This window comes from Erinaceus europaeus, chromosome 8 (assembly GCF_950295315.1).
Source record: "Erinaceus europaeus chromosome 8, mEriEur2.1, whole genome shotgun sequence".
Lineage (NCBI taxonomy): Eukaryota > Metazoa > Chordata > Mammalia > Eulipotyphla > Erinaceidae > Erinaceus > Erinaceus europaeus.
In genome coordinates this window covers 107,055,579-107,078,866 of record NC_080169.1, presented here as the reverse complement: position 1 = coordinate 107,078,866, position 23,288 = coordinate 107,055,579, and the positions used below count along the sequence as shown (strand labels likewise).

The window sequence follows — 23,288 nt, the reverse complement described above, 5'->3', positions numbered from 1 at the left end:
TGAGCATAGAATATCTTTCCACTTCTTTGTGTCTTTTTCAATTTCCTTGAGTAGTGACTCATAATTTTCAGTATAGAAGTCTTTCATTTCTTTGGTTAGGTTTACTCCTAGATATTTTATTGTTTTTGTTGCTATAGTAAAAGGAATTGATTTCTGGATTTCATCTTCTTCTAACTTAGTGTTTACATAGAGGAATGCCACTGACTTTGGAATGTTAATTTTGTAGCCTGACACCTTACTGTATTTCCTGATGATTTCCAAAAGCTTCTTGCTGCATTCCTTAGGTTTTTCTGTGTATACTATCATGTCATCTGCAAATAGGGAGAGTTTGACTTCTTCTCTTCCAATCTGTATGCCTTTAATTCCTTGCTCCTGCCTGATTGCTATGGGGCTTCATCATTCTTAGCAGCTGAGTAGTAAGTATTCCATTGTGCATATAGACCACAACTTTCTCAGCCACTCATCTGTTGATGGATGCCTGGGTTGCTTCCAAATATGAGCTATACAAATTGCGCTGCTATGAGCATAGGTGTACATACATCTCTTTGGATGGTGTCCTCTCTTTGAAAGACCAGTTCCCTGTGGCTTACCTGGTTGAGTGCACATGTTACCGTGCACAAGGAATCAGGTTTGAGGCCCTGCTCCCCACCTGGAGTGTGTGTGTGTGTGTGTGTGTGTGTGTGTGTGTGTGTGTGTGTGTGAAACAGGTCTACAGGTCTCTCTCTCTCTCTTTCTCCCTCTCTGTCTCCCTCCCCCCACAATTTCTCTCTGTCCTATCAAATAGAAAGAAAGGAAAATGGAGAAAATGGCCACCAGGAGCAGTGGATTCGTAGTGCTGGTACCGAGCCCCTGTGATAACCCTGGTGGAAAAAAGGTTAAGAATAAATAAATAAATAAATAAAGGAAGTAAGGAAGACTAGTGGCATGAACCTCAGCTAGACTCAGTGCCCCCCAAGTAGGGGCACAGTGGGAAGAGGTATGTGTCCTGCAGCCTGTCAACACTTAAGTGACCCCCACAAGACTGACACAAGGCCACTCTGCTCTTCAACATTTTTTAATCATCAAAAACTAAAGCCATCAAGATGCTCCAGAGACAAAACACTGCAGAAACTTCAGCAGATCCAACTTTGAATATTGATGCTCAAACATGGCAACTTCTCCTCATTTGTTCCCTTCCCCTCCTGCCCTTCAGCATTACACATCTTCATCTTCAAAGGTCTCCAGGCACCTCAGCAGCATCATCTCATCATCGGTGGGAAGGTTTGTTTCCTCCTGAAACACACAGTGTGGAAGAAGGTGACATTTCTGTTTGAGGACGTCAGCCGCCAGGTAGATGAGAGGGCCCCGCCATCTCAGGTGTGCCCTGGCAAATGCTAGAAGAAGAAGGTGTGCCCTGTCTCCTCCGTCTCTTCCCATATCTCTTCAATGTTATGGTCATGCTACTTAGTTATGTGCTACTTAGTGATGGGGCTACACCCTGAGAAATGTGTCCTTAGGGAATATTTCTGTCATGTGTGAACATCATAGAAAGTAATTACACAAAACTAGGTGGTGGAACCAACTGCCCATCTTAGCTGTGTTGTATAGTCTACTGGGACCACTGCCACATATGCTGTCTGTCATTGGCCCGGACGTTATTACAGACTTCAAGAGGGAACTTTGCTCCCAGTAGAGACTCCAGTGGTCTCAGAACAAGGAATGAAAGATTGATGGGAAGAGGGCTAAAATATCCCTTGGCCTATTGACAAACTCTTCTAATAACTGTGTAGATGCAGGCAGCTAGAGCCTTACACATGCACAGTTTCACCTTCCCCAGGCTGCTCTTTCATTCAGCTAGACAGAAAGAGGTAGACACCAGAGCACTGAGTTTCCTCTGTTGTCACAATACCTCCCATGTGGTGCCTGGACTCATGGCAAGGCATGTGTCCTACCTGTGAGCTCTCTTTGATTTCTTACTTCATTTTAAGCAGGCATTTTCATTGTCACTTGTTATTTTCAAGAAACAGTTGTGCTTTTGCTAAGTTTGTGAGAAAATCTATCAGCAGGAGTCTGAAAGGGCAGCCTATTTCTTTGGTGGCTCAAGCATGATGTCTGCCCTCTCTCCCTTATGCCCCTCCCCAGTGACTCCCAACGAGCACACCTTCTGACTGGAACCCTCACTACTTCTGTTACTGTTCCACACACAGTCAACGTTTCTTTTGGAAGTAGAAATTAATTACTCTATTCATCCTTCAGGAGCTGATATCAAATGTCCACTTACCTCGGAGTCTCAGAAGATGATGAAAGAGCCCAGGCTCTTAGGAAGGTTCGTGAAGGAGTCATTCTGTATTAGGAATCCCATGCTCTGCTCATTACTTCTGAAAGACCCCAGTTCCATACCTACCCCAAAAAGGACCTCGGTCTCTTCCCTCAGTTTTCCTGGAGAACCTCCACTCTACAGGACACATCAGGCTGAAGTGGACTGTCCACGGAACAGGCCACAGAGCAGGGTGTCTCTCCTGGGCTGTGAGCTGGGCAGGATCCAGTGCAGACTCCCCTCTAGAACCCTGTCTCCCACCTACCCAGAGGGAAATGGTGGTGCTAGTGAGGGGAGTATCTAGTCTCATTCTGCCTTCAGCTGCCTACTTACCTCCTTGAACTGAGTGTTGATGCAGCAAAGGCCTTTAAAAAAATCAATGATCTGCATGTAGAGTTGAAATTTCTCCTCTGGGTTTTCTAGGTTGCAGCCAGCAAGCATTGAACTGACAAAGAAGAAGGGGGAAGAGACGGCAGATATTTAGAATCCTAAGTGTGTGTGTTGGTGGGTGGGGTGGGGGCAGCATAGTGGTTAGGGTTTTCAAGCTGGGTTCGATCCCTAGCACCACCACAAGTCAGAACTGAGCAGTGCTCTAAAGAAGAAGAAGGAAGAGGAGAAGAAGGAGGAGAAGAAGGAGGAGGAGGAGAAGAGAAGAAGAAGGGAAGAAGAAGGAGAAGAAGAAAGGAAGAAAGAAAGAAAAATGAAAGAAAGAAGGAAGGAAGGATGGAAGGAAGGAAGGAAGGAAAGAAGGAGGAGGAGACAGAGAACTAGAATCCCTTTTGCTTATACCGGAAACAGAAAGCTCAGCCTTTACACAGCCTGGAGCCCTTCTGGAAGGTTGATGTTGCTGTGGCTCCTACGTCAGTAACACAGATGCCCACCATGCCAGGATCCTGAACTCTCACTCATGTTGTGAGCTGTGGCCTCTGGAACCTGGGAGAAAGTTATTCTCCTGGTTCACAGTCACTCTTGTTGGTAGTGTCCCAGAGAAGGCCTGGTGCAGAGGAAAGGCCTGCTTGCAGACCCCTTTGCCATCCGTGGGTCCCTGGCAGGACACAAGGAACAACCCCCCACCCCAGGACTGGTCCTAGAACCAGAACCAGAAAGCTTCAAACTCTGCCAGGGCTGAGGACATTCCTTCCTTCCTTCCTTCCTTCCTTTCTTTCTTTCTTTCTTTCTTTCTTTCTTTCTTTCTTTCTTTCTTTTTTTTTGTTCACTTTCTCCGGGAATGATGCTTCCACAGACAGCTCAGAAACCTTCTGGGCAGAAACCCCTGGTTTTCTGAGGGAGAGCAGAAAAATGTTTTCTGAACTGTAAACATTTTGTACAGTACTAAAGACTGATTCCAGGACCTCATGCCTGTGTCGTACCATTGTACAGCCTCTCTGGTTCAACTCTCTATTCTTTTTTACATTTAAAAAATATTTTATTTTAGGGGGTCGGCAGTAGTGTAGTAGGTTAAGCACACATGGCGTGAAGTGCAGGGACCAGTGTAAGGATTTGGGTTTGAGCCCCCAGTTCCCCACCTGCGGGGGGCGGGTGTCGCTTCATGAGTGGTGAAGCAGGTCTGCATGTGTCTAACTTTCTCTCCTCCCTCTGTCTTCCCATCCTCTCTCAGTTTCTGTCTGTCTTATCCAACAACAACAACAACAACAGAAATAACAACAAAAATAATAACAACAATAATAACAAAGGCAACAAAAGGGAAAAAAATAACCTCCAGAAGCAGTGGATTCATAGTGTAGGCACTGAGCCCCAGCAATAACCCTGGAGGCAAATATATATTATTTTAATGAGAGAGAGAAATAGAGATAGATGGAAATCAGAGCACTGCTCATCTCTGGCTTCTGGTGGTGCTGGGGATTGAACCTGGCACCTCAGGGCCTCAGACATGAATGTCTTTTGCATAACCATTATTCTGTCTCCTCAGCCCTAGTCTTTATTTCTTAGAGAGCTCGGGAGAGATAGACAGATACTCTGCCACCCGTGGAGAGTTAGTTATACACCAGCCCAGTGATGTCCACAGTGTGCAAGGTGACAGGACTCAATCCCAAGGCCTCAGGCACAGCAAGGTGTGTATTGTAATAGTTGAGCGACCTCCTAAGCCCAGGGGAAAAAAAAAACAAAACAATAGATTTTGTTTGTCCCAGCTGCAGGATAAGAAATTCCAAATCTGACTTGGCAAATTGCCATTCAGCAACTTCTCATCAAAGTTGTCTTCCAAGCTGGCCCTGGTTTGGAATGTCTGCCTCCAGCCAGTTTCAGCAAAATCAAACTCCACAGCGAGCCCCAAGTGCTTGGGTCACCACATAGAATTGCTCTGGAGAGGAAAGCCTCTCCTTTATTATTATTGTTGTTATTTTCAGTAGAGCACTGCTCAGCTCTGGCTATTGGTAGTGCCAGGGATTGAACCCGGGACCTCTTGTGTGAAATCCTATGTGCTGCCACTGTATTTCTCACATATCTGCCTGGCAGATCTCCTCCCTGTTAACTTCACATTTCTCCACTCCATCTGTCTGGATTGGAAGGACAGCTGGAGAGGAATTTGGGCATCCATGTCCCATCTTTCTGCGGGTGATCAGGTTACTGGAGGCAACTATTGCTGCCCTAGTCAAGGGCCTAATCCCAGTACAAGAGGGTGGAGATATTCATTGGGATCATGAGGACCTGTGTGTCACCCTCATTTTACCAAGGAAGAAAAACAAACTATTCATTCTTCCTTTTAGCCACAACACAATACTGGTGTCTGAGGGCCTGTGCCATCAGCCAAGAGGTCACAGCTTTTCAAATAGTAACAGAAGTTTCAGCCCTAAACTAGCTTCCTCAGGGAAAGCACCCTGAGGTACAGATTAGTTAGCTTCTGCTTGCTTTAAAATATCCCTCAGAGCCCAGGGGGTAGCTCACCCAGTGGAGCATGTGCTCACCATGTGTGGGGCCCTGGCTTCAGGCCCTGGCACCATATGAGAGCACCATGGGTAGCACTGGTTGGGAGACTCCATGAATGATGGAGAGAAGTTGTAGAGTCTCTCCCCTCTTCTCCATCTTTCTTTCTTTTTTCCTTCTCTCCTCTCCTTAAAATAAATGGTTGGGGAGAAAAATCTGCCAAAGGCCACTCAGTGATGGTATCACAAATGCATAAGACCCTGAGTTTTCTCCCCAATACTGTGTAAAATCTCTCCAGACTCTACTTTGTGTCTTGTCACTTTGTGGGGTCAACCATGTCCGGCTCCCTTCCTTTCACAGTCACTGCTGTCAGCACCTTGGACAGCAGCTCCCTCCCTGGACTTCTCTGAGATTGTCCTAAACTCAGGACACTGACGTGTTTACCTGCTGGCCCAGGTTCTCTGTCCCCAAAGCCCTCTACTCACTTCCTGAACTGACTGACTTCTGTCACCTTCCTCTGGCCACCTCACCCAGGACACAGTGCAACATGAACAAACAATCTAGACTTGAAAACTTGTTTTTGTCTCAGTTCTAAGCTAGGAGGGAAGTAGTTCTTCTCTGAAAAATTCCCAGATAAAACCATCTCCATGGCAATAGCTCAGCCCAGGGACCTGCCCACCAAGAATCACAGGAAATTATGAATTTCCAAGAGCATCTACTAAATTATGCACCTTCTGGGGGGAGATGTCAGAAGAGGTTCCCAAACTTCTCAAGAGGGTATACACTCACATGTACATACACACACAGTCACACTCACATTCAGTATTATTCATGTTGACACACTCACACTCATGCATGCTGACACATACTTATATGCACATATAGACATACACTCAAACACTGATACACACATCTACACTTACACACCCATAGTCACATATGCTCATGGACACACTCATAATACACTCGTATACTTAGATACATCCACACTCATACAGACTCTTATACACTCAAACTGATAACACACACAGATACTCAATGCTCATACTCACACCCCTATCTCATGCCCCCATCCTCACCTGGGGCTAGATTTACTTGGAGCCTCACTTTTGCCTATGTAACTTGCCACATCAAAGGCATCTTCGAAAAGAATCTGACAGAAAGGACAAAAACATGCATGTTAGAAGTAGTTTTATATTTAGATGCTGGTTCTAAGCTGCTGTGGTGTGATGAGCAGTTGTCTTTCCCTCATCCCTGAAGGGTATGTCTCCCAACAGGAGCTGACAAACAGGCCAGGAGCCAAAGTCTGAACATGTGTCTGAGGCAGGCCGTGAGGGCAGACACGGTCTGTGTAGTAGCAGCACTCTTTTGAGCCTGTCTTTGGGTGCTCTACTGTGTTGGCTACGGTCATTCCAGCAACTTCAGCTCTGAGAAGACCTTCATAGTGCATTCCTGGCTGCCTCCTTGACATGAAACACTCTCCTCCCCTTCACTGAGTGACAGCCATCTTCTTTGGGGTGGGAACTAACCCTTCTTCAGTTTTCCTCTGAAGAGCATGACCACATTCATATACCCCTATGTTTATAACTACACTATTCACAGAAGTCAAAATATAGGAGCAACCTAAATGCCCGTCAACAGAGGACTGGATAAAGAAGCTGTGGGATCTATACTCAGTGGACTATTACATGGTCATTGAAATAGTGATGTGTATTTTCAAGTAAAAGGCAGACTAAGTGAAATCAGTAAAGTAAGTAAAAGACAACCACTGGGTGGTTTCACTTACATGTGTAATATAAATAACTGAAACAAATGAGCTTGCAAAAAAAAAAAATAACAGTCAAACTGTCTCAGACTAAAAGCTGTAGTGGTTACTTAGGGAGAGGGAAGGCAAAATGGGAAAATGGATAGAGGTGTCTTCTTGCTAAGTAAGGCATTGGAATATTGGTATACAGATAGGAAATTACACTCTTAACATTTTATGATATCGAAAACCAATATTAAATCAATAAAGAGGGGGGAAAAGCAATTGGGCCTAGTTAGTCCAAATAGAATCCTGTTTTAATTATGTCAGTAACTGACTCAGTAAGCTGACATCCCACTAGTTGTGGCTAATGAGAGGGGAGACATATAGTGGAAATTCCTGGGAAAGGTTTTCGTTGATCTTTATGAAAGAAGTACAGGAAAGCTTTCTTTCCCATACCAGAAGTAGAGGAGTGATGGCGGCTCCATGAATACCATCTGCCACCTCAGAGATACATGAGGCAGGGCAAATGGGGAAGGAGGAAAGGTGAGAACAACCCATATGATGAAGCCCCAGCAGAGAAGAGGAAGAAGTGATGTTTGTGGAAACATCCCTGAGAGTCTAACCGGAAGCTGGCCCTACCTAAGGACTTTCCCAGACGTGAGAAGTACATCTCTTCGTGTTTAATGAGTAAGTAATTTGCAGCCAGTGGAAACAATCTTATAAAACTTCCAAGCTTTTTCTATTACAGTCTCCATGGAAAGGCCCAGAATCTGACAGGAAAAAGAATAACTGAAACATGACTGTGGAAGAAGTTATGTTGGGAAAATCAGAAACCTGCCATATGAGCTAGAACTCGAACTTGCTAAATGGCCCTGAGAAGATGCCGGGATCTAAACATCCACATCTGAGGCAATAATCATTTTGATGCACCCCTCTGCTGACCGACCCTAACAGGGTCTATTTACCTCTTCTGGGGTGGAGAAAAGGGAGCAGCTGGCCCCTTGGCTTTCGACTCCACTGTCCTTCACGCTGTCCTGAGTGCAGATGGGCTCCTGCTCCTGACAGGCCCCTGTGAGGGCCTGGAGGTCGCTGTGATTCTGAGACCAGGTCTGCAGGAGGCTGGTCTTCATCTCCTCAGGGAGGGTCTGCCACAGGTGGGAGATGGCAGCAGAGACGATGGGGAGCATCACTTCCTGAGCAGAGACAATCCCGTTCTCAGTCAGGAGGTCCACTGTCTGCTTGTAAAACTTGAGATATCTGGAACAAAAATAGCACCATCTCTCAGACCTGAAGCAAGAAGCTAAATATCTTGCCTGGTCTTCCCAGAATTCTGCTGGTGGCATGGTCTGCTTCACACAGGACTTGCCACAGATGTGTGTATGTTAGTTGGGAACTTGGCCTCACTATCTCTTACCATCCTTAAGAACAGAAGTCAGTTGGGAGTCCGGCAGGAGCACAGTGGGTTAAGCGCATGTGGCGCAAAGTGCAAGGACTGGTGTAAGGATCCCGGTTTGAGCTCTTGGCTCCCCACCTGCAGGGGAGTCGCTTCACAGGCAGTGAAGTAGGTCTGCAGCTGTCTATCTTTCTCTCCTCCTCTCTGTCTTCCCCTCCTCTCTCCATTTCTCTTTGTCCTATTCAACAACAATGAGAAGAACAATAACTACAACAATAAAACAAGGGCAACAAAAAGGAATAAATAAATTAATTAATTAAAAAAAAACAGAAGTCAGCTTGGGGGCCATGGATAATGGAGAGCTGTACCTTCTTGAGTAGTCCCTGTGCCCCCTTGAGAAGTTCTCTGTCTGAGAGAAGAGGTGAGAAATGACTGGTTCAACTTTCAGGCCATGGGAAACATGCTTAAAATACTGAATCTATGCATGTGCACAGGTGCTATGGTATCTGCTTTAACTTGGGGCCTGAAAGACAGGCTCAGTTGGGGAGTGAACTTCCTCTATTGGCTAGTGCTTTTGGATGCCAAGATGGCTCCCAAGTGACTCCAGTCTGTGAAGGAACAGAGAGAGGTGGCAGGAATCTGAGCCAGTCATTCTTATTACCAGACCAATAGTGAGGCTGGAGTAAATTCATGGGGTAGATGTGTGTGGGAGGAGAGGAAGGCGTCACTCTAATAATCGTCCTTTCAAAGACAAGCCTAAGTAAACATCCTAAGTCAATATGGTGTAAGCGGTGTATCCTATGTCAGTGTAGCTTCAGGATGATTTCTGTAGCCACTCTGCTAACCCTGACCCCAAGGGTCTCCTCTGTGGAGATTCTTGAGCTTCAGTGATTCAGTGCCAGTTCTAGGATACTGAGGTTGAGACATGCTCCTCTAGAGCCCCCACCCCTTCTCCATAGGGTTCCCCGGCCTGCAGTGCACCAATCCCCTCCCAGCTATCGATTCACACCGTTCAAATTCCATGAGATCTGGTGACAAGATGACTGGGGACTGGAAGAAATTCACTTTTTTTTCTTCCTCATCTACTTCCTCCTCCTCTCCTTCCTCTTGATCTTCCTCCTCCTCTTCCTCCTCGTCCTCTTCTTCCCCAGCATTCTTTCCAACTGTCTCCATGGGGTACCAGACAGCATAGCCTTCCTGATCAACTGGATTTAATACCAGGCTGGTGGGGGTGGGGAGAGAAAATAGAAATAAGAGAGCCATAGGTGGATATCATCTTACGAGCCTCAGTAGAGCAAGTTACATATGTGCACACACACACACACGTGTGTGTGTGTGTGTATACATGTGTGTGTGTGTGTGTGTGTGTGAATGCATCATGACCAATTGGGGTCTATCCTAGGAATGCAAGATGGCTGGTTTAACCTTTGAAAATCAGCCAGTGTTGCTCACTATTATTAACTGGCTTCAAACAAACAAACAAACAAACAAACAAAAACCATTGATGATCTTGACAGATGCAGACAAGCACCTGGCAAAATTTGAGATCCCTTCATGATAAATGCTCTCACCAAAGATTAGATTTATTATTTTTTTTAATTAAAAAAGGGCATGCACAGCTCCCACCATATCTTTTGGTACCCCGTGGGTCTTACCTATGAACTTTGGAATACACGTTGGCATATTCCTCCTTGGCCTCCTCCAGGCTGTTGGCATGCCCATCCATCAGGTTGAGGGATTCTGTTGGGCAGATGAAGGTAAGAGGCAGAAGGGGGAAAGTTGGTCTTTCTGGTCCAGGAGACCCACATGAGGTCCCAGTGTGGTCCAGTTTAAGGGGACACTTTCTAGTTTTCCTGGAAAGGTATTGGACTAGAAGCAAGGGCTTCTAGAAGTGGTCCTTTTCAAGCAAGACAAGGAGAGTATCCCTTTACAGAGTACAGCACCCCCTCCAGCTTACTGAACTCCACTTCCCGTCAAGCCCTGTGTCCCAGCAAGGGACCCAGGTTCTACTCTTTGCCTTTCTGACATCTCTAGATGAGATTAACTACCTTTTAGGTACCCCATGTACCTTTAGAAGACTGATGACTGTCTGTACTGCCAGGTCACCAGCTCCCCAGGAATAGGAATGGGCAGGGAACTCACCATATTGGGCCCAGTACAGTGCCCGAGGCACAGTGGGCTTTCAATTTGTTTTCCCAGTTTAGCCTGATCTCTCTGTTTGCAACAGAAAAACCCACCAGCCCTTTCTGAATACCTTTCAGCTTCAGCAGACTATCCAGGGTTTGCTCCAGTTCATGGATGTGGTTCTTCGCTCTATTCAGAATCTGCCACTGAGGATGGAGACAGAGCTGAGAGATGAGTCTCTTGGGACTGGAGAGATAGATAACTGGGTAGGGCACTTGTTAGATCCCATGTTACATATAACGCCGGCTAGAGCCCCAAGACCACATGGGAATGCCATGGGACAGCAGGAAGCTTAGGTGCTGTGGTGTCTCTACTTCTCTCCATCTCTCTAGCTCATCAAAAAATGCCTGGAGTGGTGAAATTTCACAGCAGGCCTCTGGGGGGAGCCATGGTTACTGTGAGCATGAGCCTGTGTCAGGCTCAGTTCACAAGCACAACTTCACAGGAGACAGCAATTTTAAAAATTATTTTTTATTGGGGGCCAAGTGGTGGTGTGTCTGGTAGAACATATCTGTTACAGTACATCCGGGTTCAAGCCCTTGGTCCCCCACCTGCAGGAGGAAGCTTCATGAGTGGTGAAGCATGCCCCACCACATTGCTGTGCATAAGGATGGGGTTGAGCCCCAGTTAGACAAGAAAGCACTATGAACAACTGTGGAGGGAGCTTCATGGATGGTGGGACAGTGCTTTGGTTTCTTCCCTTTCTGTCTTTCCATCTCTCAAAAATAATAGAAAGTTTAACTGGGGAGGAAGTATCACAGACGCTGGATTCATTCCTTGTCGTAAAGAGGAAAGATCCTAAAGGAGGGGGTGGGGGTGACAGCATAATGGTTATGCAAACAGACTCTCATGCCTGAGGCTCCTAAATCCCAGTTTCAATCCCCCACACCACCATAAACCAGAGCTGAGCAGTGCTCTGGTGTTTCTGTGTGTGTCTCTCTCTCTGCATCTCTCTCTCAAAAAAAAAATAATAATAAATTTAAAAAAAAGATCCTAAAGGAGAAGAGAGGAGAGGGTAGGGGAGGGGGTAGAAGCAGAGGGGAGATCATATGAGGAAGACAAAAGGGCAGGAAAGATAGTGGCTGACCTGGAGAGCCTAGTGACCTAGGGGAAAACCATATTGTTGTGTATACACACACACACACACACACACACACACACACACACACACACACACACACACACACACACAGGCACACACACACACACACTTCTGTAAATGTATGTTTGTGTGTAAGCATGTGTTGTGTGTATGGTGAAGTACAGGAATGTATGTGTGTGTTGCATGCATGTACTCATGTATGTATGTGGTACTTGTATGTAAAAATGCTGTGTGCATGGTGAGTGTGTGTGCATGTGCTGCGTGAGGCACAGGAATGTGTGTATGTTTCTGGCAAAGGTGCAGAGTCTGGGAGCAGCCTTTGGAGCCTCACCACTGCTGGTGAGAGCAGTGGTCTCGGTGGCTCCCCAGGCCTCTGCCAGTGGCTTTCCTGCTGCCACCATGCTTGTCCACAGCAGGCAGGTCAGGGCAAGCTCTCAGCTCATGAGCAACAGCAGCATACTTGGTGCCCTAAGGCATCTACGACTCAGTGACCCCACGCAGGTCACAGTCCTGGGGGGGGGGCATGGAACGTCAACTTCGGTCACTTGCTACCTCTCTCCACTGTCCCTCACATGCAGCGATGTCTTCCCTCCCCCCCAGTCTCCCTACCTTTGAGGCTGTGAAGTCAGAGTGGGAGTAGACAGTTTTCCTGAGGTGGCTGAAGAGTCCTGACAGGGTGGCTCGGTGGCGGGCCTGGGACAGACGTCTGCGGGCCACGCGGGGCTCGAGCCTCTGCGGTTGTGCCAGAAGCTGGGGCATAGCTTTGCCAATGGTGTTGCTACCTTCCCCAGAGTCCGCCATGGCGGGCTGCAACATAATAGTTTGTTTTGATGGACCCTCAGTAACAAAGATATGACATTAAAGAAAATGGAAGGCAAGTTGACATGGGGGAGGTAACTTGGGGGCAGTTCCAAAGGATATAATTGGTCAGAGATACACGATCAGTATTAGAAAACATAACACCATTTACTTAATTTCAGCTCCTAGGAAACACAAATCTTTCCTGTTTGATTTATAGTTGAGGACACTGCTGTTTTACATCAGGAAGATTCCAGAACACCACAGGTGACTATGCCAGACACTTGTTAACTGAAAAGGAGAGTCAGCAAAACCATAGTGTCTCAATCTTTATAGGTTTTTAATAAAATTATTAGTGATTTAATATTGATTTACAAAATTGTAAGATAGCAGGGGTATAATTCCACACCACCAGAGTTCTGTGTCCCCATTCCCTCCATTGGAAACTTCAGTCATTCTCTCAAGGTAGCAGATAAGGGTTAACTATTATTCCTATAACTATCTGTATATATATATATATATATATATATATATATATATATATATATATATATGTATATATGTTTACCCATTTTACTATGATCCTGCCTTCTCTTCCTTTCTAAGTCACACCTGCACCTATTATTATTTTGTTCAAATGTCCATCTCTTTTTCCCTCTTCTCTCTTTGGGTCCTGATGGATTTTGGTTTCAGAGACCTCTAGTCATCTTCCCCTAACTTTTATGCCCCTCTGGGAGTATGAATCAAAATTCTTAAAAACAAACAAACAAACAAAAAACTTTTTATGCATTAAAAGATGCTACCACAGGGGAAGGGGAAACACAAAACTTCTGTGGTGAGTGTGGTGTGGAACGATACCACTATAATTGTATAATCTTGTAAACCACTATTAGATCACTAATAAAAGGAAGTTTAGTTGGGCATTTTTCAGATAGGTTTCTGTTGCAATAGTTGGGGATAGGTGGGGACCTATCCCACCAGCACCTGGGATCTGTGTGACAGTTGAGTTCATCTAGGACAAGTGTCACAGAAGTCACAGTCTTGGACAGGGGAGAATAGGGCAGAAGTTGTCTCTGTCTTATTCTGAAGTTAGTTTTTTGGCTAAAAGTGGAGGGACTAGCTATATTGTAAAAATGAGACCAAGAAGTTCTGTTTTGGGGGAGCAGGGCAGTGACACATTCAGTTGTGCACACATGTGAAAGAACCCTGGTTAGAACCCCCACTCCTCACCTGCAGAGGGAATACTTTATGAGCTGTGAAGCACGTCTGGTAATGTCTTTCTCCCTCTTCTCTCAGTTTCTTCCTGCTCTTTTTTTTTTTTTTACCAGTTTTTTTTTTTTTGATAGGACAGAAAGAAATCAAGAGAGGAGGGGAGACAGAGAAGGGGAGAGAAGGATAGACACCTGCAGACCTGCTTTACCCTGCAGGTGGGGAGCTGGGGCCTCTAACCGGGATCCTTACGCTGATCTTTGCGCTTTGTACCATGTGCACTTAACCCACTGTGCTACCGCCTGACTGCCTAATTTCTTCCTGTTCTATCAAATAAAATAGAATGGGGGGGGGGATAAAAGAAAAAATGGCTACCGGGAGTGATGGATTTGTTGTGCTAGCACCAAACTCCAGCAGTAACCTTGGTGGCAAAAACAAAACAAAACAAAAAGTGCTTCCTCCCACCACTGAAACCACTATAGAGAAATAGAGTACATTAAGGAAATTACTCCCAGAAGTTTAAGAAATTGGAGCAGGACAAGAGATATCTTAGTGGCAGAGTGAAGGACTTGCAAACCTGAGATTTGGGGTTTGATCCCATCCACCACTTTTGCCAGAGCTGAGCGGTGCTCTGGTTTCTTTTTTATACATGCTTGCAAGAACCATACACAAACAATAAATAAGCCTTTCAAAAAGAAATCAGATCAGTATAGAGAGTACCATCAGAGAGTCTTTCCCCTTATCCAGAAGACCTGGAAAGCTGCCCTTTAAGCCCACTCATACTCAGAATCTCTCACCACTAACAAACAAAACAGTTTCTCTCCAATTCACTAACCTTATAGCCTTGCATTTTCTCCCACCAAGAACACCACCCCTCTCTGTGGCGCCCCATTCCAACTTTCCCCTTGCCTAGAGTCAACTGTTTCTTCAGGTCCTTGTTGAAGGTCCAGTTCTTCTGGAATTTCCCCAGTCCTCACTCACCCACTGTTCTCTAATCAAATTTTGGTTTCCCAACAAATCGGGGAACTCCTTGGTCAGGATCCACAAATCTGAAATCCAGGAGATCTTCCCAGATAAATGCGATCAGTTCCTCACAACCATTTCTGGCTGTTTCTCTCAGCCTGAAACTACTGAAACCTCTGTTGCCTGGACAGCTAAGACAAAACCCTAATCCAAAAAGACTGAATCAGAAGCATTAACAACCTATTGAATTCAGTTCTTGGCAAGACTGGCAATGTGACTCTTACAAATGGTGAAGCCTAAAACAAGTCACTCGAAGGTGACGCTTGTCAATTGCCACTTAAGGGGGTGAGGTGGGAAGGAGATTATACAATGACAAGAACCTGGATGTGTGATTCCGAGTGGAAACTGGGGTGAGTGGGAATGTTTGAGCATCAAAAACATGCCAGAGGCCAGGGGACTTTGTACAGAGAGATTGGGCAAAACGGTGCTTGCCCTAAGAATTCACTGTGGGGAGAAAGATACAGAGATGTATCCAGAGAGGTGACTAGCTAACAGGATGAACTGGACAGTTAGATTACAGGTTGACTTAAATCTGGGTCCCATCCCTAACACTATGTGAACTAGTCACATAACTCCACATGAGCTAGGAAACTGCTCTCAGAGGTCTTTCTTTCTTTCTTTCTCTCTCTCTTTCTTTCTTTTTTGTTTCTCTCCTTCTCTACTTCCCCCTCCCCTCTCAATTTCTTTCTGTCTCCCTCCAATAATATATATATTGTCTCCAGGGTTATTGCTGGGGCTCAGTGCCTGCACCATGAATCCACTGCTCCTGGAGGCCTCCCCCCCCCCCTTTTGTTGCCCTTGTTGTAACCTTGTTGTGGTTATTATTGTTGTTGATGTCGTTGTTGTTGGATAGGACAGATAGAAATGGAGAGAGGAGGGGAAGACAGAGAAGGGGAGAGAAAGATAGACACCTGCAGACCTGCTTCACCGCCTGTGAAGCAACTCCCCTGCAGGTGGGGAGCCGGGATCTCAAACCGGGATCCTTCAGCTGGTGCACCACATGCAGTTAACCCGCTGCGCTACTGCCTGACTCCCCAATAATAATTAAAAAAAAAAGAAGATTCTGGGCCCACCCATGGGAGGACACTGTGTGACATCATTACTGTGCCATGGCAGTGGTAACAGAAAAGGATGCCAGCCTGATGAAAGGGGCAGAGCCAAGATGGAAGAAGAGGTGCAGAGAGCTTTGTTTCCTGACCTGCATACAAGAGTTGGAAAATTTTTTTAAAAAAACTTTTTTTTTGGCAATAACGTTTTAATTGACTTCACCTTGGTTTACAGTACTGTACAATTTGGGGGTGTAGCTTTGCACTTATATGTGTATCCACTATACCCACTACCATTGACAAATGACTTCATAAACTGAGTTTGATGTTCATTAACCCTACTCAGCCATTGAAAAAATTGAAATTAAAAAAATAAGGAAAAAAATAGATGCTAAAAATAAATAATGAAATACCCACTGTGAAGCAAAAAAAGAAAGAAAGGAAAAGATGAAATCATGCTTTTGGGGATAAAATTCATGGAATTGGAATTGCTCTTGAAATAAGAGAAAGACAATTTTCAGATGGTTTTGCTCACATGTAAAATAAAAATACCTCAAACAAATGAGGGTTGGTGAAACAGTTCATGGATAATGTACTGCTTTCACATGTGTGTGACCCAGGTTTGAACATGTTCTCTGCCACATTGAAGGAAGCTTTGGTGCTATAGTTTCTCCTTCCCTCCCTCCTTTCTGCCTCTATCTAAAATAAATAAATATGAAAAAAAGGCTTTACATATACTATCCTTTAAACTTTCCACCTCTATGAGGCCACTGCCACAACTCTACTATTATCTGCAGCCATTACATGAAGTAACTTATCTGTGCACAGAAGTGGGACTCAGCAAGGGAGGCTGTGTCTTTTAAATTTCTGGGGACTCACTTTTGTTGACCAATGTTTACTGGGCACTGTCTCAGTGCAAATTTTATCCACTCTGCAGGAAACCAGAGCCAAAAATAATACTAGGCACCTCAAGATGGCCATAGCTCTGATAGATTTTCCTCTTACATTAAAGAAAAAAAAAGATTGTTAGGGATTTGTTTATTTACTTTTATGAGAGAGAGAAATGGCACCGCTCTGGCATATGGTGGTGCTGGGATGGAACCTAGAGCCTTTGGCATATAAGTCCTGTGCTCTAACTCACTGAGATATCTCCATCGTCCCTAAAAAAATTTTTTTTCTAGGCTTATCCATGTTCATCAGACCAACATGGTAAGCATAGCCATCTGCCTAACACAGAAACAGCTGCATTGACACATTCTAAAAAGAACTGACTCAAAACTGATTTACCTAAAACTGACACATTTTGTGAAGACTCATAGTCATGCTTCCTTTAGTAACTTATCTGTAAGATAAAGCATATTTTCCATTAACAAACTGATTCCAATTATACATAGCTTACCCCTCTCTGAGGGCTGACATTAAAAAACAAACAAACAAACAAATAAACTAGGACTAAATAAAACTATGGCCTTGGCTTCTTCAACTTTAAGGAACATTTCATCTTTTTAAATTAGCAGCATGCCACCAAACATTTGCCTGTCATCCCCATTCCTGGGATTCCTTCTACTTAGAAAAAAAAAAAAAAAAAAATATATATATATATATATATATGGCCAAAACAATTCTCACAAATATCTAAGTTCTCATGATGATACAAACACTCACATTAAAGTCTGGCCTCTAACTATTGTAGTTACCTGTTAAGATTCTCAGGCCAGACGGTGGCAGACGGTGGCACAACTGGCTGAGCTCACTTGTTACAATGTGCAAGGACCCAAGTTCAAGCCCCCAGTCCCTACCTGCAAGGGGAGAGCTTCGCAATTTGTGAAACTGTGAGTAGATAGAATAATGGTTATACAAAGAGACTGTCATGCTTGAGGCTCCAAGGTCCCAGGTTCAATCCTCCACACCACCAAAAGCCAGAGCTGAGCAGTGCTCTGGTATTAAAAAAAAAAAAAGGAGGGGAGCTGGGTGGTAGCAGCGGGTTATGCGCGCATGGTGCAAAGTGCAAGGGCCTGCATAGGGATCCCAGTTCGAGCCCCCAGCTCCCCACCTGCAGAGGGTTGCTTCGCAAGCAGTGAAGCAGGTCTGCAGGTGTCTGTCTTTCTCTCCTCTCTTTCTTCCCCTCCTCTCTCGATTTCTCTCTGCTTTATCTAACAACAACAACAGCTATGACAACAATAACAATTACAATAAGTGCAATAATAAGGGCAACAAAATGGGAAAAATGGCCTTCAGGAGCAGTGGATTCGTAGTGCAGGTACCTAGCCCCAGTGATAAGCCTGGAGGTAAAAAAAAAAAAAAAGTGATGAAGCTAGACTGAAGGCCTCTGTCTATCTCCCCCTTACCCTTAATTTCTGGCTGTCTTTATCCAACCAATAAATAAAGATAATAATAAAAAAGAGAAGATTTTTATAAACATCTGTTTGGACATAAACACAACAGCATCAATACCCGTTTGCAACTTAAAAGAAAAAATTTTTAAATCTTTATTGGATAGAGACAGCCAGAAATTGAAAGGGAAGGGGGTGATAGAGTGGGAGAGAGACAGAGAAACACCTGCAACACTGCTTCACCACTTGCAAACCTTTCCCCCTGCTGGTAGGGATGGTGGGGGGAGGCCCGAATCCTGGTCTTTGCGCATTGCGCTCAAACAGGTATGCCACCACCTGGCCCCAGTACCTGTTTGTATATCAACGCCTGTGTCTACCTTAACATTGCACCTACATCAACGCCTGTATATCAACACCCGTAAACTAAAGCCTGCTTGTACACCCATACCTGTAACTACCCAACATGTGGTCCAACTCAACCTTCTGGCAATGACCTTGCACAATAATAATGACCTTGCACGATAAGTGCGGTGGCTACGGGATACTCACGCAGGAGGAGTTGGCACCATGCACAAGTTGTCCCCACTTCCTGACGCCGGTGGTGCCAACGGTGACAAAAGCCACTTACTGGAGGGGTGCCCTGTTACTGTCCCAGCCAGAAGACCCCTTTAATACTTGATGCAGGGACCAATCACAGCCGAGTCCTGGTCCTGACAGCCAATGGGGACCCGCCGTGTCTGGCCAATGAGAATGCAGACAGTGGGAGAAACAATGTAATGACTTGTTGCAAGGCCACGAGCCAAAAGGTGACGAGAAGGGGGAAAGGAACCCAGTTGACCTTCTCACCTCCCCGGGTCTGTCCCTTTTCAAGTGGAAGTCAAGGGGGGCAGGGTGGAGACACCTGTACCACCTCAGATGCAACACGTGGCCGGCACGTGCCCACAGAGGACTAAAGGGATGGGCTCCGACTGGTTCCAGTTCTCTGACCTTGAGTTCACCCTTTATTTGTATCCTTGTAACCTTATTTTGCACGAGGAGCAGCTGCAGGGCTGCGTGCCCTATGTTTGCTCTCTGACCTAGGCAAGCCACTGTCACCACAGGACAGGGGTGAAACAGAGGTCACATGGCTTAGCAGAAGCAGTGTGGACTTGGTGACATAGGGTTTGAATTCTGATCCAAGTCCTGCCTTGCAATGACTATGAAAGCCCAAAGGAGGGGAGTTGGGCGGTACCGCAGCGGGTTAAGCTCATGTGGCGCAAAGCTAGAGGACCTGCTTAAGGATTCTGGTTCGAGCCTGGCTCCCCACCTGCAGGGGAGTCGCTTCACACAAGGTGAAGCAGGTCTGCGGGTGTCTATTTTTCTTTTCCCCTTTCTGTCTTCCCCTCCTCTCTCCATTTCTCTCTGTCCTATCCAACAACAATGACATCAATAACTACAACAATAAACAACAAGGGCAACAAAAGGGAATAAATAAATAAATATGTTTTAAAAACCCAAAGGAGTCTTATATCAGCCATGCAAAAGTGGGGAGCTAGTCTGAGGCAGGCAATGGCGAAATTCCAGTTTGGTAAGCAACTTTTAAAGGATTTTGATGGAATACTAGAGTAAACAATGTTTGGTATAAAAAAAAAAATCCACACACAAAAAAACCCTATTCCATAGGGGAAAAGTGGAGTTGGCAAACTGGCTCTAAGACTTTGTGAGAATTATGGAGGGTATGGGTAGTGGTGGTGGAGGATAAGACCTCAGAACTTTGATGGTGTGGAACAGTACTCCCATAATCTTGTCAACCAGCCTTAAATAATTAATAAAAATTATAATATATATAAATAAATTAACTATAAGAGAATACAAAAAAAGAGGGAGGAAGAAAAGAAACTATTGCAGGGAGAGGTAATATAACGGCTATGCAAATGAAGCTCCAATGTCCCAGGTTCAATCCCCACACCATAAGCCAAAGTTAAGCAGTGTTTACAAAAAAATCAATTACCTAATTAAAAATTATTACATAGAGAACACCAGTAAGAATCAATTCTCCCTGTAAGGTACTTATGAAATGAGCATTTTTCACTTAAAAATTCTGCTCAGGTTGACTCTATCCATTTTGGTTATTAACTTTGACTCAGGGTCCTTTTCTTATCTTTGTTTTTTGGGCTTATTTATCAAAGAGGTAGAGAGTCAGAGCACCACTCTGGCAATGTGATGCTGGGAATCAAACTCAGGAACTCATAGTTGAGAATCAGATGCTTTAACCACTGTGCCACCACTTCATGGATCTCTGAGGCTCCTAGGTACTTCTCTCATCTTCTATTCACTGGGGTCTCCCTCGACCGACCCTTCTCTCCACATCCACACACTGTGACTGGGTCCCTGTCTAATGACCAGTGAATATTCAAGAGTCCTTGCAGCTCTGGCTCAGGGAGCCTTCCGTTTGTGCAGACAGGATACAGAGGCATGCAGAAACAGACCTGGTCCAGCCTATCCCCATCCCTCCCCCACCATCACCACATGCACACCTGCCCCCTGTAGTGCATCATTGGGCCAGTAGAGCTGCACTCAGAAACAAATGTCATCTTGGGGTGGGATATTATCAAGAGCATTCTTGCCTGCTGAAGCCCTTTAAAAAAGATGTTAAAAAAAAAAAAAAGACTGTAGTTGCCTTGGGGTATAATTTCCGACTTCATGGCAGTTTTTTTTTTTTTTTTTTAAAGATGTTTTAGTACCGGTTTCCATCAATCTTCCCCACATCTGGGAGGTGAATGAGTCATCCACACAGATGAACCCTGGTGACCTCCTGGTGATCTATCACCAGCTTTGGATACAATGAGTTTTCCACGGCAACATCCACATAAACACCTTCACCTTTTGACCCTGCCTCTGCTACTCCCACCTCCAGTGACAGATCCTTTCCAGAAATGGCCCCTTCGAGTACACACACACACACACACACACACACACACACACACACACACAGTAACACAGATCTTGCTTTGAAATATACCTGTTTATGGTAACAAAAACCCGTCTCTGTGTTGAGTTTTTGTTATATTCCTTTTTTTTTTTTTTACAGTTGATAGTAAATACAGTAGATGTTACATGTGTAAAATTTCTCAGTTTTCTGCATAATACTCTAACCCCCTTCCTAAGTCCTCCTCCACCATTGCACTCTAGGACTTGAACACCCACTTCTTCCCCAGAGTCCTTTACTTTGGTACAATATACCAAACCAGTGTAAGTCCTGCTTTGTGTTTTCCCCTCTACTCATATTTTTCACCTTCTATCCATGAATGAGAACATTTCATATTCATGTTTTCTTTATGACTTAAGTCACTTAACATGATTCCTTCAAGTTCCATTCAAGATGACATGAAGAAGGTGAATTCACCATTTTAAACAGCTGAGTAGTATTCCTTTGTGTATATATCACAACTTACTCAGCCACTCCTCTGTTGTTGGATGCCTAAGTTGTTTCCAGGCTCTGGCCATTACAAATTTTGCTGCTATGAACATATGTATACACACTTCTTTTTGGATGGATGTGTTTGGCTCCTTAGGATCTATCCCCAGGAGAGGAATTGCAGGGTCACTGGGTAGGGCCACTTCTAGCCTTCTGAGAGTTCTTCAGACTTCTCTCCACAGGGGTTGGACCCATTTACATTCCCACCAGCAGTGCAGAAGGATTCCTTTGCCCCCATAACTTCTCCAGCTTTTGTTGTTGTTATCTCTGATGTATGACATTGTCATGGGGGTGAAGTGATATCTCAATGGGGAGAGGATATGAACAGAATATTCACCAAAGAGATCCAAAAGGCCAACAGACATATGAAATAATACTATATTCCTAATCACCATGGTCAATTCTATAAAGATTCCTTTCTCTATCTTAGGGATGAGGAATCCAGACCCAGAGAAGGGCAATAATTTTCATAAGGTCTAAATGCTCAATTCTCTCCAGTTCACTGCTCTCTACACCTCCTTGGATGTTGTTAAGGTCAATGAATGTCAACTGTTTTAGTCCAGAGAGAAGTTTGCATGGTTTTGGTTTTGTAAGTTCCAACTGAGGGTTGAAATGGGAGAGAAGAGAAAGCCAGAAGTCAACAGCAGGCTACATCCTGACTGTATTTAGGAGCCTCAGTATTTCTGCCAACTAGATCCTTGGACACAATTCCAGACAGGTTTTTGCCCATCATCTTGTCTACATGGGACCAGATCTTGTCTTTCAGAATAACCAGTGAGTCTAGTAAATTTATTTATAGGATGCAGGCAGGTATTGTTGGGCCAGAGTGGCTTTTACTTTCTGCTACAGGAAGACAAATAAATGACACCCCCATCCCAAGTCACGCCACAGGGAGAGAGTTCCTATTCCTGTCTGATTCCAGAATGAAACTCTTAAGGACTTGAGGTCTATCATTGTGACTCAGTATTACCTTCCAAGGGGACTTCATTTGGGGTTTCTGTATTAAGAATTTAATGTACAAGGAAGTGCTTAGATATATAGAAAGAGTGGGGTTGGGTGGTGCCAGACTGGTTAAGCACATGTATCACCTTGCTTAAGAACCCAGGTTCAAGTCCCCACTCCCCACCTGCAGGGGATATACTTTACCATCAGTAAGACAGGCCACTGGTAGCAGTGGATTTATCATGTTGGCACCAAGCCCCAGTGATAACACACACACACACACACACACACACACACACACACACACACATATATAGTTTCCCAGATGTTTGTTTATTTATTAATTTTGCCACCAAGGTTTTCCCTGTGCTTTGGTTCTTACACCATGGCTCACATCAGTATGTTATCTCAAAACTTTACAAGGGACAGTCCACCAGGCACTGGTCATTCAGTAGACCATTGTTGCCAGCCAGCTGGGTCACCATGTGACTGAATCCTTTGTTCCCACACCAGCCTTTATCAACCCAACCCCAGTGTGATAACAAAGTAGCTTTTTAGGACATGAGACTTCCACCTTCTCATGTTGTTAACACCTGAATAAGCTTGTTTTTCTTGTGCCAATTCTTGCCTCTTAGTTAGCTGGCCATAGAGTGGAAAGCAGTCCAAACCAGATTCAGTTATACCAGGTTTTGAAGTTACATAGTTTTAAGTCAACAACTTTATTTCAGTGCTCTTGAATAGGCTGATGCTGTCTTTGTGGCCTAACATATGGTCTATCCTTGAGAATGATCCATGTGGATTTGAGTAAAATGTGTATTCCAGTTTCTTGGGATGAATGACTCTGAAAATGTCCAATAGTTCTAGTTTATCTATCT

The 23,288-nt window shown here is 44.7% G+C and overlaps 1 protein-coding gene across 1 annotated transcript; it reads right to left on the bottom strand.

The window, feature by feature from the left end:
* Window positions 1-1,038: 1,038 nt before the first annotated feature.
* Window positions 1,039-18,642, bottom strand: STRA8 (stimulated by retinoic acid 8). The gene is made up of 9 exons (XM_060195729.1): window positions 18,564-18,642; window positions 12,215-12,412; window positions 10,574-10,649; window positions 9,975-10,059; window positions 9,329-9,541; window positions 7,892-8,183; window positions 6,259-6,332; window positions 2,630-2,741; window positions 1,039-1,272 (listed from the first exon to the last, which is right to left on the bottom strand). Exons 2-9 carry the CDS (start codon window positions 12,404-12,406, stop codon window positions 1,195-1,197), a joined length of 1,122 nt encoding a protein of 373 aa, XP_060051712.1. The 5' UTR covers window positions 12,407-12,412; window positions 18,564-18,642; the 3' UTR covers window positions 1,039-1,194.
* Window positions 18,643-23,288: the final 4,646 nt, after the last annotated feature.

Bases quoted from the DNA above. Each gene is read 5' to 3' on its own strand.
- STRA8 (XM_060195729.1), bottom strand. From the start codon at position 12,406: ATGGCGGACTCTGGGGAAGGTAGCAACACCATTGGCAAAGCTATGCCC. The intron at 8,184-9,328 runs GTGTGAATCGAT...TTTTTGTTCCAG, and splicing joins GATCTCATGGAATTTGAACG to ATATCTCAAGTTTTACAAGC. The intron at 2,742-6,258 runs GTGAGGATGGGG...CTTCTTTGTCAG, and splicing joins CCAAGTAAATCTAGCCCCAG to TTCAATGCTTGCTGGCTGCA.